General features: G+C 48.5%; 2 protein-coding genes across 8 annotated transcripts in view; one reads left to right on the forward strand and one right to left on the reverse strand.

Annotated features, from left to right (window-relative positions):
* The window catches only part of LOC111845015 (protein spire homolog 1-like), a 38,679-nt gene extending 28,168 nt beyond the window's left edge, over positions 1 to 10,511 (forward strand). Inside the window, exons 9-19 of one of the 6 annotated variants that reach the window (XM_072716841.1) lie at positions 588 to 629; positions 3,578 to 3,747; positions 4,179 to 4,269; positions 4,369 to 4,511; positions 5,022 to 5,180; positions 6,201 to 6,227; positions 6,978 to 7,115; positions 7,345 to 7,415; positions 7,661 to 7,688; positions 7,987 to 8,129; positions 8,415 to 10,511. In XM_072716841.1, the coding sequence (XP_072572942.1) occupies positions 588 to 629; positions 3,578 to 3,747; positions 4,179 to 4,269; positions 4,369 to 4,511; positions 5,022 to 5,180; positions 6,201 to 6,227; positions 6,978 to 7,115; positions 7,345 to 7,415; positions 7,661 to 7,688; positions 7,987 to 8,129; positions 8,415 to 8,664 (1,262 nt within the window). In that variant the 3' untranslated portion in view covers positions 8,665 to 10,511. The remainder of the gene's footprint in view (positions 1 to 587; positions 630 to 3,577; positions 3,748 to 4,178; positions 4,270 to 4,368; positions 4,512 to 5,021; positions 5,181 to 6,200; positions 6,228 to 6,977; positions 7,116 to 7,344; positions 7,416 to 7,660; positions 7,689 to 7,986; positions 8,130 to 8,414) is intronic. The other 5 variants (XM_023814051.2, XM_023814066.2, XM_072716842.1 and 2 more) reach the window with 5 other exon arrangements.
* Positions 10,512 to 10,607: 96 nt separating this feature from the next.
* Positions 10,608 to 16,003, reverse strand: LOC111845038 (uncharacterized). 2 transcript variants are annotated; one of them, XM_023814104.2, is made up of 5 exons: positions 15,785 to 16,003; positions 14,364 to 14,627; positions 13,429 to 13,482; positions 13,165 to 13,308; positions 10,608 to 11,884 (listed from the first exon to the last, which is right to left on the reverse strand). In XM_023814104.2, exons 2-5 carry the CDS (start codon positions 14,584 to 14,586, stop codon positions 11,715 to 11,717), a joined length of 591 nt encoding a protein of 196 aa, XP_023669872.2. In that variant the 5' UTR covers positions 14,587 to 14,627; positions 15,785 to 16,003; the 3' UTR covers positions 10,608 to 11,714. The 2 variants fall into 2 exon arrangements, with proteins under 2 accessions (XP_023669872.2, XP_023669866.2); XM_023814098.2 differs by lacking the exon at positions 15,785 to 16,003 and adding an exon at positions 15,490 to 15,747.
* Between the last annotated feature and the right edge of the window lie 1,097 nt (positions 16,004 to 17,100).

Below are 17,100 nucleotides of genomic sequence, written 5' to 3' on the forward strand. Positions count from 1 at the left end.
TGGAAGTCAGGTGCACAGTCAATGCCGCCTGTTCAAAAGGGAACTCAGAGGTTCGGGGTTTCTTGGTGAACGTCTTGAGTCCTTCTGCGGCTCGTGTGTGAGCGGGCCTCATATAGAAGCTGGAAGCATTTTAATAAAGGCCGCAGCCTAGATGTAAAAGGAATAACAGCCCATTCAATCATCAATGCACATAAAAGCACTATGCAGAATGTGGTTGTAATCTGAGTGGATAAAATGGACGTTATCTAATTTCTTAAATGAAAAAAGTGTTTAGTTATATACTAAACTGCTTCTCCCCTTGTGATTGGCTGTTAAGTTCATACATGCTTCATATTTCTGTGCTTTCACTTATGGTAACTGGGAGATTATGTCTAGATCTATGAAAGTTGTATCTAAAGTTAATTAAGAGAAGCTTAGGATTCCTAATCAGGAGACAATACATTTCAGCTTTTGGCAAATTAAATAACTGGAAAGTTCCAGGTTGAATAAATATCAGAGTTGCGTCACGCTGCTGTGTTTTTGTTTTTCGGTCATTTTCTCCTGCCTTTCTCTTCTTCTTTTTAACATCCCACTTGTTTTCCTTGCAGTATTTCGGCCTCTTAGCATGTCTTACAGTTTTGACTTGTCAGGTAATGATCTCCCTGCCTGACCTCGCTGTGGGCTGCTCCTTGTGCTCGTGTCCGACCCGTGACCCTCCCCCCCCCATCTCACGCTCACATTTCGTGCCTGTATGTTCACCAATTCCCATGCTGTGAGGTCAGGGGTCATGCCGGGTGCGGTGCTGGGGGGGGGGGGGTGAGGTAAACACAGTCGTCCAGGGGTTACTGCATGCCCCCTAGTGTGGAACTGTCACATTGGCTCCCATGGATCAAACACACACACACACACACACACACAATGTTCAGAGGACCAAATTATTGAGGCATCAGGGGTGTCCATCAAGTCTGACTTTGGTGCCTGTTTCTGCTCCAGACTTCTTGTGCTGAAGCCAGCCCTTCTCTGATTGGTCCTTGACCAGTACACATCAGTTACACATTCCTTAAATCTTAGTAGATGCCAGTACATTATAATGTGCCTCTTTTTGAATTGTGAGCTTTTTCCAGTTATTCAGCTGGTCGGAAAACCTGCTCCCAGTTCTACTCCTTTTACCCAGTTGTACAACTGGATACTTACTGCTGTGCTTTTGAGTTATAACATCAGGTCCCCTTCTGGGTTATAAGGCAACAAACCATTGAGTCATTATTTAGAGTCAGTCTTAAATCTGCCTAAAGTCTGATGCTGATGCTGCTGGAACATTCTTAAGGATGCTTTCCCCGTCACCCTGGGCAGCGACATTCTTGTTGGGTCTAAATTTGGCTGAGGTGCATTTGGCTTTAATCCGCCGTTGCTGTACAACAGCAGCATGTTATTAACATCAAAGGCCTTAACTAATTCAGGCAGGTTGGCTAAGATGTCACCGAAATGTCAGCAAGCATTTCATTTCATGAACGTCAAGTACTCTTACAGAGGAAAGCCCCGATTATATGAATTCAAGGATTTTATAGCACTGTGATTCCTTTCATGGTTATTCAAGGCTAAATCGGATAAAAGTCTGAGGACAGGTGCCACCTTCTCTGATGCTGGTCGTGTAGCACTGATCAGATCCAGTGAGCAGCAGCCCTTAGCCAGACACACTGGGGTCTTTCAGTCCAGGGAGCGTCTTTCCCAGGGGAAACCTGAGGAGTAAATGGGTCGAAACTGAAACGTAAACCCGTCCGCTTTCCACGCGGACACAAAGCTGGCCTGTGAAAACGGGGCCACTCTGCACGGCCCATATGTCAAGCTAGGGGCGTGGCGTTAAAGTCACCCAGCGGCTCAGAGGGGGCTGAGGAGTGATTCGTATGGCCCTGACCAATCAGAGGCCTCTGAACTTAAGCCCTGATGTTCTGGCTGTGAGCGAATCTGGGAAAAGAACCGAGATCTGACATGGAAAATGACACGCACACCTCCTGCTCACATTCTACTAGTGGCTAAAAGCATTTTAAGCAGCGAGGCCACGGTCCTGGGGAAGCGAGGTAACAGAACCCGATTTGGGCCCGAGTTCCAAAAGCACCGTGGTGACCTTAGGGGTCAGGCTGCAGTTTAACTCACAGGTGTGACCCCGTCCACCTACCTGCACCGGTGTCTGAGGGCGGGTCCCAAGATACCGCGAGATCTCGGGTGCCACCGCGTGTGTGTGTTTGTGTGTGTGAGAGCCGACAGCTAACCATGCCCCGCCCTCTCTTCATGCGTTGCTTGGCTTTCACATGTCGTTCCTTAATTCACTGGTGTTCATTCCTCACTCACTCGACTGACAAGGTGGCCTGTTCTAACCGGGGGTGGGTTTAGTGTAACGTTTAACGCAGCTTGTTTCCTCTTTTGGCCAATGTGACTGTGTGTGATCTGTGTTTAACCCTTTTAACCTCTGGCGTAAACGCGATGTGTGCGGCTCTGTGGTGTGTGCTGGGCTTGCTTACGTGTGTGGCGTGTCAGTGGCGTGTCCGCAGTGACCTTCCTCCCCGCCGATCCCCGACCCAGGCCTCTTTTCGTCTCTGCCTCTGCGGAAACGTTCTTTCCCGCTACACTGTTTACGCGAGGACTTACAGGAAGTCCCGCCTTGCTGGCTCAGGTCGCCCAATCCCACGCCGCCGTGCCCGGGCACTGTGCTGGAACCTGCTCCCTGCCTCACAGATGCCAGGCCAGCCCGGCTGCTGGGGCCTCAGACCGGCAGAACTCCAGCTACGAAAACGCCCCCCCTCGCCGCCCCGTCAAAGTGACCATTTACAAAGGGTGGCGTTTGCACGCTCGTTAGCGCACTCGTTAGCATGCTAGCCGCGCGTCCTCCCCTTACGGGCAGCGCCTGGCGCGGCGTCAATGCTCCGCCGGACGCCCTCAGGCCCCCGCCGCCCGGCGTGAACCCCCCTCACATTCTGTACCTCTTTCATTTAGTCCCGGCCCCCCTCCTCTACTTTCCCATCTCACTTAATAAAGCATGAGGCAGTGCTGGTAATGATAGTGTGACACTGGAGAACAGGCCCCTGTCCCAGTCACTGCGGTCCGCCGGACCAACCCCAGCTCCAAGTTCTGGAATATTCCATACTCTGACCTGCACATAAACTTCAATCCCTTTGATTTATTCATACTCAGTTACTAATTCACTTACTCAGTTAAGGTGCAGTAGAGTGAAAGGCAAGTGACACATGAGACCTGTTAATGCTGCAGAGTGTCACAGAATAAATAAACATGGACTGCACCACTTGGGTGTGAAGTGACTGAACACAGTTCTCCGTAAGACGGTTGTCTCTGGCATTACTTCTCATGCACTGCAGACTGCCTTGAAAAGGGGGTGCAGAGTATCTAGACTGCAGGAAAAGACCAGCCACTCCTGCGGTCCGATATAAGAGCTGCATTCTGTATTTTAAGTCACTTTATATGTGAAATCTATGAAATGCAGACCAGACTAGATGAATGAACCTCTGATTGCCCCCCCCCCCACACACACACACTCAGCATGATATCTCTGTGTGCGGTTCGTTTACTCTCACCACATTTTGCGCAGACATGTCGAACGGGGCCTCCAGGAAGAAGACTCTTAGTGCCCTCGGACTGACCAATGGGACGGCGGCTCAGGGCCAGCAGAACGGGGTGACTGAGGGGCAGCTGCTGTCCCAGCGGAAGAGGCTCCTGAAGGCCCCGACGCTGGCGGAACTGGAGAGCTCCGAGTCGGAGGTGTGTAGACCCAGACGTGCAGGATTAGGGGGGTGGGGGGTGGGGGGTCCGACTGGTTTTAGTATATGGGTCATTCCCTGCCTTGTGCCTATAGCTTCCAGGATAGACTCTGAACCCCCGTGACCCTGAATAGGACAAACGGTTACAGACAATGATGGAAGATCAAATATAGTTCTCATGGCTACTTGCTTTTGACTTTGATTGATTAGTTGGCTGGTTAACAAGATTCTAGGATCCAACAGCAATCCCTGTGTGCATTTGCTGGTCATACACCCACGCTGTGATCTGCCATGCTTGCTTACTGAGTGCTTGTAGTATTTAACTAGGTTAAAGGGGTTCAATGGCAATGCCCTCTGTGTGAGTACTGGTTATTGGTATATGCTGTGGTTGTAGTTGCTGTTGAGTTTAGGCGTCTTTGTTGCTCTTGGCAGGAGGAGGTGACACGCCGGTCGGCCAGTAGTTCCAGCATCTCCACGTCCATGGTGGAGGACACCTCCCCAGAGTCTGTCCTGGGCAAGAAGAGTAAGGCTGGCTTCCTGGTGTCGGCCCCCACCGCAGCGGCGCGTGCGGTCAGACCCCCCCTTCGACCACGGGACTCATTCTAAGGTCTTTCCTCCCCAGCTCCGCCCCTGTTCCTGCCCATCTCCTCCACACCCCAACCGGAGCGACGTCAGACCACCCAGAGGAGACACTCCATCGAGAAGGAGACCCCAACAAACGTGCGGCAATTCATGCCCCCGACGCGGCAGAGCTCCAAGTCTCTGGTGAGTCATGAGGGTCTGACTGTGTGGGTAAAGCTCTGGTATGAGTGGGGATGGGTATGGCGTACAGTTTCTGAGCGGGGGTGTGACCCTGAAGGCAGTTTGATGGGGTGGTGGATGGAGCTGAACTCTTTCATATCCAAACTGAAATAGCAGGCTGTCCCACCTGAAGACGACACTCCCCCCCCCCCCCCCCCAGTTGACTCTTAGTCCAAGGATGCCCTGAGGTCACTGGCCCTCATGTTCCTGCCGGTGAAAGAGCAACCACCAGGTTTGCAGAGTCACTGGGGGGGGCAGGTTTTGCGTCGACAGGGAGGGGGCACACGTAGCACTGCATGGATCCCAGCTGAGGGTCCCTGGTTACAGTCCAAAAACTCGCTGTTGAGGAACTTCTAGACCTTCTCTGTTTATGCAGCATAATAGAGCCAGAGGGAGGTCAGTTAGTTCGTCCCCCCCCCCCTTCCCATTTCTGCCCCCCCAAACGCCTCCCCCATCTGTATGTTTGTCACTCAGGTGGCGAGGATAGTCCGTTTGTTTCCCAGGATCCCCCCCATGTCCGCCCTGCACGCTCTGCAGAGCGCCCACCCCTCGGAGACGGCCGTGCTGGGGGTGTTCTGGGCCGTGTCCGCCCTCTGTGAGAGCGTTTGCGTCAGCAGGCCCGAATCCTCCAAGGTTTGCCTCCCCCCCCCCCCCCCCCCCCAAACCTCGCCCACGTAGACCTCAGCATCTCTTAGCGCTTTCTTGCTAGCTGGGGAAATCGACAGCCAGGCTGAGATCGTGGCCCTGGTGACCTAACCTCACCAGCGACGTGCCTCCTGATCATCACGCTTACTCCACAATAACAGCCCCCCCCCCCCCCATAGCACCGATCACTAAAAGTCGGCTTCGCTCTGCGCTGTAGAAACCATAGCTAGACCCTGGCTAACACCGACCAAGCTCCCCCATTCTCAGGATCACATCCCAGTAGAGCGCCATCTTGCTGCTCATAGATAGTAAAACATTTAACTGTAACTCTGTGCGTTGTTTTGTTTCATACTACAGCAGAGTACCACGCGTGTTCCACGGCGTTCCGATGTTCAGTGTCCTTCGTGGAGGGACGCAGTTTTTTTTATTTTTTTTTGCCAACGTTTTTATTTTCAGTCCCATTAGGTTGCCCAGGCATGGGTTAGCGTCTGTGTATTCTGTGCGTGCTTTTCCAATTACCCACGATGCACCAGGGCAACCCATCTGCTGAAACAGCAGGCCCTGTGGAAAAGGTCCAGCTCTCTTTGTATCAGCATAACTGGTGTTCTGGGCACGGTTTGGGTACTGCGTCTCACAGAGGCCGATTCGCTGGGGGGGGGCCAGGGGGGTTGAGTGCTGAGGGTTTTTCATTTGTGTACATCTCCAGAGGCGGTTTGTGTGGTGTGAACTCGGTTTGGTCTCAGCTGACTACCCATGTCCTTTGGCAGTAGGACTGATTCCTAACATCCAGAAGTTTCTGGGTCGCGAACTGTAAAACTGGAACTATGTCACACTCTATTGCCCGCAGGAATATTTCCGATACTTGTAAATTAGTTGCATGTTCCACCTTGCTCAGTGAGTAACTGAATAGTTATGTAAACTGTGGAAGAAGGACATCCTTACGTTTAGTGTGGTTGTTGGTGGCGTTAAAACAGAGGAGCTTACCTGTGTAATTTCTCCAATGATCAGGTTGACAGTGACGTCTGCACCCAGCCGGTAGGTGCTGCTTAACTCCCTTCCTTCCCGGAATACTAACAGCGTGCCGCCCCCCCAGCCCCCAGGCTACCTCAAAACCTAACCCTTTGGGTGGGGGGGGGGGGGGGGACTCAACAGCCACGTTGCCAATATGGGTTTGATCTGTGACCTGGTTAAGGTACCATTATTAACGTCGACCAAATACTGATCTGGCGCAAGAATACAGACACGATTTGATACTCAGTATTGGTAACGGTGTTGTGAGGTACACTGGGGATTGAGAGTGATGCTCATGTTGAATGTAACCTCTGTGCGTCTTCCTAATGTGCTCTGATAAATTGCTCAGCCTGCCAGTGAAGGTAAATTTCACACATGAAATAAAGTGTTTAGTCCCATCAGCGACTCCTCTGTCCGTCCCCCCCCCCCCCCCCCGGGAGACAGGGCTGCACTCGCGGTCGTTCTTCACCTCCTTTAGCGCTTGGTGGAGCATCCCGCAGGGCCCGTCAGGACATCGAGGCGGGGGGTGTTACCCATACTGCCGCTGAAAAGGGCTTTGCACAGGAGCAAACCATTTTTGAAGGAGGTCTGACGAGCGTGTGGTGCTCCCTGTGGGTGTGACACAAAAAAAACACACGACGAGATGTTTGCGGGCGGCGGCCGATTTCCTGTAGGCCGAGCTCTACCCAGCATGCTCAGTAGACGTGGCTAAGACTTGGGCGGGGGGGTCGTGCTGGGCTCGTGCCGGTAACCGGAGGCCCCTCCATATTGCAGGAGGAGTTCTGCTACCCGGTGGAGTGCCTGGCCCTCACGGTGGAGGAGGTGATGCACATCCGGCAGGTGCTGGTGAAGGCCGAGCTGGAGAAGTTCCAGCAGTACCGGGACGTGTACAACGCCCTGAAGAAGGGCAAGGTAAGGCGCCAGTCCTACCCGCCACCCCCCAACGTTACCCATGTTACCACCGTGGCATGTTATGACTGTTTAGTCATACAAAACCCCAGAAACCTGTGACTAAACAGAATAAATCGTTTTCTGTAGCTGGCTGCTTTCCTGGAAGAATTTACTTTCAGGACGGCAATCTGTAAATGCTGCCGTTTCATATAAAAGTGAGACGAGGCCATTTTCTGTGCCTCACACACAGCTTTGCTTCTCCTGCCGGACAAAGAGGTTCTCCTTCTTCACCTGGTCATATACCTGCCAGTTCTGCAAAAGGTAAGACGCATTCCTGAGCCCCTGCCCGGCCTCGAGGCCCTCACCACATTCCTCGAGTGCATTTTGGACGCGTTAATCATTTCCTCAGGGCTGGTACAAGCTACGCAATTTCCCATCCCATCTGATGGGCAGTTAAGCCTCGATTAAAGTAACACTGGGATTTTACTTTGAGACCTTTTCCCGGGTTATCGGTGATCATGCATGCTATCTTTCTCTCTTTCCCCGCTGCTGCTCTCTTCATGCAGACCCGTGTGCTCACAGTGCTGTAAAAAGGTACGTTCCTTCCCTTCGTCGGCCTGGGGGCTGCTTTGTTGCGATTGGTGGGTTTGGCTGCCCTGGGTTAACTCTCCACGGGAGCCTATGGAGTGGAACCATGAGCCTTCCCTACCTCACCCCGTTAAATGAAGCCATCCTCGGGCCACAGCTGTTTTGTTGGCCGAGGATGGGGTGGGGCGGAGCTCCCGGGGGTGGCTTTGCACGCGCCAACTTGCCACGGAGGTCCTCTCTAGCCATTTGATATTGAGCATTTGCCAGTAAGAGCACCGACACTGCGGTCCCTCCTTTGTCTCAGATGAGGCTTCCGGCCAAACCCTACGCCAGCCTGCCCATCTATTCGCTGGGTCCCAGTGCCCTGCCCCACACCACCTCCTCAGCCCAGCCCGAGACGTCCTCCTCCAGTCCCCAACGGCACAGTCTCCAGCGAACTGTCTCCAGGTACCACTCTTTCATTCCTCATCATAGGGGGCAGTCTGTGGCTCAGTAGGCTAAGCCTGTGAAGGTCGCGGGTTCAAACCCAGCCTCAGCACACCTGCGGGTCGTTGAGCAAGGCCCTTAACCCCCAGCTCCCTGGGTGCCCCAGCAGGTGGCTGCCCTTCACAGACAGCTTACTCTACACAGAGCAAATTGTAAAGACAGTTTCCCCATGGGGATCAATAAAGTATTGATTATTATTATTATGTTTACCTCCATCTTACCGGGACATGGCTATGTCTACCACAGGCTGACCAAGCCTGGAGACGGGACACGTGGGGAGGTGGCTCTACCTGAGGAGCTGACAGAGGACTGGAACACCATGGAGGTATGCATAGACTGCAAGAAGTTCATCTCAGACATCATCTCGTCCAGCAAGCGCAGCCTGTCGCTGGCCACTAGGCGAGCTCGCTTGAAGCGCAAGACCAAGTCCTTCTACATGTCCTCACCCAACACGTCAGAGTACCGGCCGTCCGAAAGGACCATCAAAGAAGTGTAGCCCGGTGCCTTGTCCTTACAGGCCCCCACCCCCCACATCCCAGACCTAATCCCCCCCCCGAGAATGAAACGGGACAAACTCTCAGAATCTGACTGGGTGGTGATGGTCAACCCACTGGCAGGTGGTGTCCGTCCCACTGGGTTTGGCCGACGTCTCCCATCGTTCCTGTGCGCTCACGTCACGGGCCCTGGGCGGGAATGGGGGCCCCTGGGCGGGAATGGGGCCCCAGGCCGGAACGCCGCTGAAATCGGGTGGATGGCTGGGGTTGATGTTTGGTTGGCTGCCTGTCTGCTGTTGAGTACCAGATCTTCCAGACAAAAAACAGTGACATGTGTCCTGTTGTTCTGTGGCTGCTGTGTGCGGTTCCCCCTTTCTGCCAACATCCCCCCCCTCCTGCCTGGTTGAAGTGTACAGGCTGGGGCAGGGGCAGGGCACCCAGCGTGGTGCAACCCCTCCCATCACCATAGCAAATTTGGATTTATCACGTTTGAATCCCAGAGGATTCTACAAATGGCTCGGCATCTGGCCCCTCCCTCCATACAGGATTATATACAAGCACAATTCTATGGAAAAACTTGTAAATACAAATTTACAAAATAAATTGTACAAATTTATTTGAACATTTTCAGTGCAGCTTATTTAAAAAAAATAAATAAAATCAACCCTAAATGAATTAAGGGAGAAAAGGTCAGTCAGAACAGTATCCTGAGCCAGTGAGGCAACAAGCCAAAAGTAATGACAATAATGGATGTTTTAAGGATTATTTATACCAGCTTTGGATTGTAAATGTTTTCCTACATGGTGATGTTTTTTACGGCAAAGTTTACATGTGTGTACACACCGTGGTGAGGCCAGTGCTGTCTTATGGACTCCATTTCCTCACTCTGTGTGTGGCTTTTTTTTTTTAAAAAAAAAACATCCCTTGGTTTCTATGGGCTGGAACTACAACAGCAGACCAGGCCAGTACTATATCACGTGTTTTGAGGGAACCCCGTCCACACGTTGGAAGAAAAGCCCGTTTATAAACGGATGTTTGTTTGTATCGTCAGGGTTGCCATACAATTAATCTGTTCCAGCAATTATGTCCCGCCCCTGTATTTCCAAACGGGGTATACCTTGATCTTCGTTATGGGCATTTCAGGAATTTCAGACTAGAATGCTGGTCGTTTCTAAGTTGAGACCCCTTCCCGGACATTGTGACGAGGAGGCAGAAACAGGCCGCGTTATCCATTGTACAGCGTAATTCATATAACTAAGATATTTAAGAACAAGGTCTTTTCTGTTTGTGGAGGTTTCGTTTAACATTTGAGTTTTTCTTACTTGCCTAAAGGGGTCGCCTCTGTATTTGCTGGATATTTCTGCTTCTCCTTGCTGTAAAATACTTAATGCCACATGACAGAAATGAATATGATCCCAAACGTGCCAGCTGAGTACCATCTGGTCTCAGAGGGTCATGAGAGACAGAGATGGGTGACCATTTGTGTATAAGATGTACAGTCAACTTGTATATTACCAATCGCTACGGTCTACTGAACTGTGCTAAAAACTTTAGTTTATTTGAATAATTTGAATTAATGATTTATTATTATTACTAAGAATGTTATTGTCATTGATATGAGCATTTTTAAGTTGTTTTCCTACAACCCTAACATTCAGTCCTAGTAAACCAGTTACAGGAATCAGTTTGTTTTGCTTTTGCCTTGTGTAAAAAAACAAAAACAAAACAAAAAAAACTGCAATCCATTTTCCAGCCAGCCTGTACTCAGCCTGCCCTGTTCCCTCCCTCATTTTGGAAAGTACCGAATTTCCTAGTCGTTTGTGGAATAAAAGGGAACACCTTTCGTTTACAGGCGGCTGTGTGCTTTGCTTATTGAACGGTCACCCTTTACCGTGCACCAGTCTCCCCCCAACCATGATTCTGTTATAAATGACAAACATACATGTCCATAAATATATTTTTAATGCAAATACACATTTAAATGAGATTAACTTAATTATGTCATTTAAAAAAAAATTCCTTACACCTAATGCATTTCTATGGACCACATGTCATCTACATGCTCCTAAAGGGAGGAACACGGACGATGACAGGCATGATGAAATGTTCTCGTGCGTTTGCACACATTCACGCGACGTAACAAAAGGGAGAAACCAAACACGCACCTTGCACTATGTTTAACCTGCTCTTTAAAAGACATCCACGCCCAAAAAAGAAAACCAGTGTATCTTGTTGTGGATTTTGTGTCCCCACCGAAAATGTTTTGTTCTAAAGTTAACATCGCGGTGCAATTCTTGGACTGAACTAACAGGGTTCATAAAGAAAAGGCAGTCATTCCTCACGTCACAACAGCACAAAAAAAAAAAAACCCAAAACAAAACCATTTGCTTCCCGGTCAAAAAATGAACGGTTGTGCACCTAGTTGATGCAGTCAGAGTGCCAGTGTTGCCCTAAAGATCTGTGCCATCTCGTATACACAATACTGAAAGTGTTAGTATATTTTTTTTATATAAAATACTTGCAGCACAAACAATACCACAGATGCAGGACGGTCCCCAGGATATGAAGGACACCTGTTCCCGATGTCTGTTTTGAAGTCAAATTTGTACACAAGTCAGTAAAACAATACAGTACACAATGATAATTAGGCAGTAATAATAAAAGTAATTCCATACTGTACTGCCAGCCAATGAATCACTGTCACAAAGTAGTGCATGCATTCGTTATAACAAACCATTGTGTTTAACCCATATTTTAACAGACTTTATGGAAGTCTGTTCATAAGTATGAGTTGTCTGCAAGTAGGATGTTCATCTGGGGACTGGCTGTACTCCTCTAGGTAAACTTTGGGGGTCAGCCCCACCAGTCCACTTTACCGGGGGGGGCATATGGAGATGGGCTGAAATCCAGACATTTTCCCAGAATGAACCCCCAGTGCTACCTGATTTAACCTGATGTCTCCAGAGAACAGAAGTCTGGGTCAGCACCACTTATCCATAAGCAGCCCTGGTCAGATGTCCATGACCCACAAGGGCCACCACAGAGTTCTCCTTCACTCCTCAGGGTCACTGGTCTCCTCTCCTTCCTCAACAGTCAGGCTGTTTTTGTCTCCGATGATGACGTACTCCAGATTGGAGCCGTGAACCTGGAGGTCTGTAGATGATGCAGCGGTCTGTGCTGCCCCCATCTGGCAACACACACATTCGTTGCCCGCGGCTACATCTGCCAATGTAACAAGGAAGGAAAAACGTGTTAAGATAAGACTTGTATGTAGGTAAGCTAATGCTGCTTGTGCACCAATACTATTCTGTTGCTTGACGTCTTGTTCTGATTGATAAATCGGACAAATCACAATTACACTGCATCTTCACAGTGAAGAACTCGTTCGGTTAGGGCAGGTCACTGGTAGTGGTTCTCAGTCAGTAAGATTACTATAGAAACTTCTCCCACACTTAAATTCAACCCCCATTTGGACCGCGGTCAGCTAGCATTGAAATCTCTGCCAAAATCTCTGGAATTTGAGGCCAACAACTTGATATATCATTGGGTCTACAGTGAAAGATACAGATTCATTAGATGAATATTCTTGGAGCCGATCGTCTTTTGGAGCCAATCCCAGGACTTACGGGACACAAAGCAGAGGACCAGGCTGAATGGAATGTCAGTCCACTATGGGGTGTACGATCACTATGAGTGTCAGCGAAGCTAGTACACCGCAGCTGCATGTTTTATGGATTGTAGGAGGAAACATGGGCGGGTCGTTCCATTTTAATTCAAGACATTACCTTTGCATAACTATTTATGACATTACATGTGGCATGTGAGAAATATGCATTTAAAAATTCCTAGATAGATAGAAGATAGCAAGAAAAATGATACTTTCAGAGAGTTTTCTTATGTGCTTTTTTAACCTGGTGAGACTTCTAAGCACGTATGTTTCCAAGCTTTCCAGTGAGCTATACCTGAGCCAGTGAGCTATACCTGAGCCAGTGAGCTATACCTGAGCCAGTGAGCTATACCTGAGCCAGTGAGCTATACCTGAGCCAGGCAACTGCAATAGTCAAAAAATTACAGTTCATAAGAAAACATGTGCTATATTTCAAAGGGATTTTTTTTTATAATTAAAAAAAACATTTCTGTGATCTGGATGGTAAGTGGAATGAATTACGACATCAAAATTAAAAATGGTGATTCAAAAACTTTTTTGGGAATTTTGCTGAATTAACATGGAATGACCGCGGTCCAAAAAGAAAACACACATTAACTTGCAATTTCACAACCCTGGAGGTGTGAGGATTATTCCAATTTCCGCAAGACTTTCCTCAAGTCTGTCAGTTTCATATAAAACACTATTGCTGTGGCTAGATAAGCAAACAAAACAGAGCGATGTTGTCAGGTGACTAAACTGCACAGCTACAACAAGCGACGGGCAAAATCTGGCCGTTAACCCCTGTATGCATGACAGGGCAACACAAACAATGGTGTTGTTGAGTGGTTCTTACCTTGTCGAGACTCCATGAAACTCTGAAGTAGCTGGCCCTGTTGGTCGCTGTTGATATACTGGTCATTCTTGCTTCCAATGATGCAATTGACTAAGGTGGAATTCTGAATGTTGACGACGTAGGTGGGAGCATTGCTCTGTTCGTCTGTGAAGGTCCGATAAGAACGCCCGCATCATTGTTAGCTGTATGTCGCATTTAGAAACTAGTTATGCGATAGATTATTAAGACAGCGACAAAGGAACGAAAGAATTTCATATCACTTACTTGGCAGGGTCCTGTCCTGAAGGGGACAAGGTGTGGCCACAATGGGGCACTTTGCTGCAGGACATGGGGACAATCGGTCAGATAAACTAGGACATGCCAATATGGCGGGAAGTGAGACCAAACACGCAGTGCAGTGGACATACATAATGATGATAATTAAAAATTGATACTTTTATTGATCCCCATGGGGAAATTGTCTTTACGCCTCCCTCAACTTGCTCTTTGTAGAGTAAGCTGTCCGCGAAGGGCAGCCACCTGTTGGGGCACCCAGGGAGCTGGGGGTTAAGGGCCTTGCTGAAGGACCCACAGACGTGCTGAGGCTGGGTTTGAACCGGTGACCTACTGATTACAGGCACACAGGCTTAGCCCACTGAGCCACACGCTGCCCACCCAGTTAGGCTTAAAGGAACGGGGGAGACAGGTATCTTAGCAAGATGACTAAGAACGTGAACAGAGAGAAAGGTTGCACGTCCAAGTCTCTGAAGAAGCCATGTTAAACAATAAACATAGCATGCGGAATCACAACAGACAGTACCTAGCCTGATCTACTGGAGCAAAATGTTCAGCTGTAGGTTATTATAGCGTATTTTTAGGGCTGTCAAAATTAATGTGTGAATCCTTTCGATGAATTTAAAATTAACACGTTTATTTTAACACAATGAACACGATTAACAATGTCATCATGCAGTGCATTATGGGCCATACAAACCATACAAAGAGACACTTTTTTGTACTATTTTACATTTATGACCTCTACTACATATCTGTGTTATATCTGAATTATACATCCTTGGTGTTTATTCAACATTACTTTGGTGATTGATTTTACATTTAAATAAGATTATAGCTTGTTGTAATGCATAAGAAGATTTCTTTTTCTGGATCATTTGTACATTGCTGGAGCTATCATTTGTCATAGATATGTACATGCTCACCTTGGACGCCTGTCACCTGCTCAAACAAAGAAGGGTCCAAAGATTCCAGAGCCTCGTAAAACAGCCGACAGGCACGGCGCCCCTTGCGGATCAGGGTCTGCATGAAACAGGCCGTCTTCTGCAGGTCCGTAGGCTGAGACCGGATGACCTGTCCCTCATAGTTAGTCAAAGTCTCCGTGCTGGACAAGCAACTGAATATCAGCTCCAGCAACCTGGGTGACATGCCTTTGCTCAGTGTGTATTGGTGAACCTGCAACTGCTTCTCTGCATAAGGAGAGAATGGAACAAGAATAAATCATTTTATCCCCATTCTCTTGTAAAGAAAAGGCATTAAAATGACGTCATATTGTCACAAGCGTCATCGACGACGAGAAATTCAGAGAAGCGACTACTGTCCTTGCGCGATACTGTACGTGCCGCCGATATTTGGTTTTAGTGCTGCTGAACTCCGCTAAAAAGGGGGTACGGGTGCAAGGCAAGGAACGACCCAGGATGGGGCACCAGCCCATCACAGGACACACTCATCATTTACTCACAAATGCACACCTATGGGCATTTTGGAAACTCCATTCAGCCTCAGGATGTTTTTGGACTGTAGAGGAAAACCGGAGTACCCGGAGGAATCCCCACGATGACGTAGGGAGAACATGCCAACTCCAGACACGGAGCCGTGGCGGAGACTCGAACGGTACGAGACGAAAGTGCTAACCACTGCAGTGGTTTAGCCAAACTCCTACTTTGACGGAGCGTTTGGGTGCGTGTAATATCCTATAAGAAATCGTTCATATGTACTCGTTTTAAATCAGGAATTACAGACATAACAAATGGCCCACAAGTTTCTATTAGCGATCGAACTGAAAATGAAAAACACGTACAAATCCGCCCGACAAATTAATTGTCATCTTTCCAATAACTATACACTACTCCAGTTACGGAATATATTCTACAATGTATTTGGGAGAAATTCATATTGCTTCAGTATCGACGCGTCAAACATATTTAAAATATCTTCATTCGCTACTATACAACTTAATTTTCCGGAAACCAAACACCCAAAGTTACAGCCGCATAGTAACTTAGTAAAGGTCCACTAAATCAGAAAGAGGCAGACGTTTTAGTGACTTACCATACGGCAAAGACCGGCTATCCCGTGCCAACACCGCGGACTCCATGCGCAAGTGATGCTGTTAGTAAACGCGAAAACCTACTTTCTTGAAGCAGAGACTGGGAAATTCCCATAAAACTGCGCATGCGCACGTAATTCTCCTAATGGCCGCGGGTACGCGTGTTTTGGCAAAACCCATAATACGTAAAGGTGACTTCATACTTCACTTTTCCGCGGGCGGTTTTAGTTTCTCGTACCCAGTTCGTCCAGGGCATGACGTTTATCTACATCCAGGCAAGCAGGCCCTCCAACTTACAGGGAAGTTTTGGGTGGTTGGTAGCCGGATTGGCACTCCAAACTCGCACTGGTCCAACTAGTGTACTGAGGTATCACCCACTTCACGGCTGCACTCAGGTTCTCATCCCTAACGCAGTTCGTCGTGTGGGGTGCAATATGCACTGTAATTAGCGCGCGCCCCTTATCTCCCTGTTGCTCTTTCAGATGCTGACGAGGAGACGTGACGTAAAATGGTCGTCAGGGGTTGGCTGCGGTCGGTGCGCGTGTCAGCTCAGATTTTTAAGTCTAGAGTAGACTCTAGAGGAAACCGTGCGCGTCGACTGCGCAGGTGCACGATAATTGACTAGGTATGTCCAGTATGTGGCATGTGTGTAAACTTCAATATGTTCGGCTAAAAACAAATATCAATAGCTCTGGAAATCCCTTTTCATGCATATTTATTCAAGATTAATGATATATTACTGCGGAACCCCTAAAAAGTCAGGATGAGAAAATATTTTTGAAATAGTTTTAAGTTCCCTCGAAATAGTTTTCCGTTACTAATAATAACTACTGTGTCCGTTTAACGTACAAAATAGAATTAATCGACTAATAAGTATAAACCTAAACGACACAGTCATGTCCAGTTAAGTTCGCATTTAACTATGGGGGACAATGCACACCATGTAACTTTGACGCAGTGCCATTATTAATAAATACGTATAAAAACATTTATATTTGAATTTGTGCATGCTGAATGTGCTGTGTGTTGTCAGGATGGTTGGTAAAACAGCTTCTCATTAAATTGAAGTCTATTATTGTACCGATATCATTTCTGCTGTCAGAAATGGGGAGAGAGGTGGAGGTGATCCGTGGGTGAGGGTGCAGCTGAACCCGGGAAGTGTTCCCTCCTTAAGTGGAAGACAGACTTCCTGGGCCATGTCGTGAGCATGGAGGGCAGCTTCCTGGGCCGGGTTACATAGTACTGATACTTGGCCGGGTACTTTGCCAGCATTACAAAGCTACTACACTATCTTACAGAGAAGGGAAGTGGCTTTGTATTGAAGGGAAGTGATGCTTGCACCGTGGCCCTCAGCCAGCTTTGAATGGCACTCAACAATGTTCTCATGCTGGCCGTGGATGCCAGCAGTGAGGGGTTAGGCATGGTCCTGTCACAAGCAGGACCTGAAGGGGAGCCCATAGTTGCAAACTTCAGCCAAATTCTGAGGAGGTTGGGGTGCAACTACTGCGTGACTTGATGGGAACTGCTAGCTGTGGTCCAGGCCTGCAAGAACTTCCATCCCTACCTCTGTCATTGGTGGTCCCAGTTGTGGATGGCCTGTGCCTCCCTCACCT

This window comes from Paramormyrops kingsleyae, chromosome 9 (genome assembly GCF_048594095.1).
Source record: "Paramormyrops kingsleyae isolate MSU_618 chromosome 9, PKINGS_0.4, whole genome shotgun sequence".
Taxonomy (NCBI): Eukaryota; Metazoa; Chordata; class Actinopteri; order Osteoglossiformes; family Mormyridae; genus Paramormyrops; species Paramormyrops kingsleyae.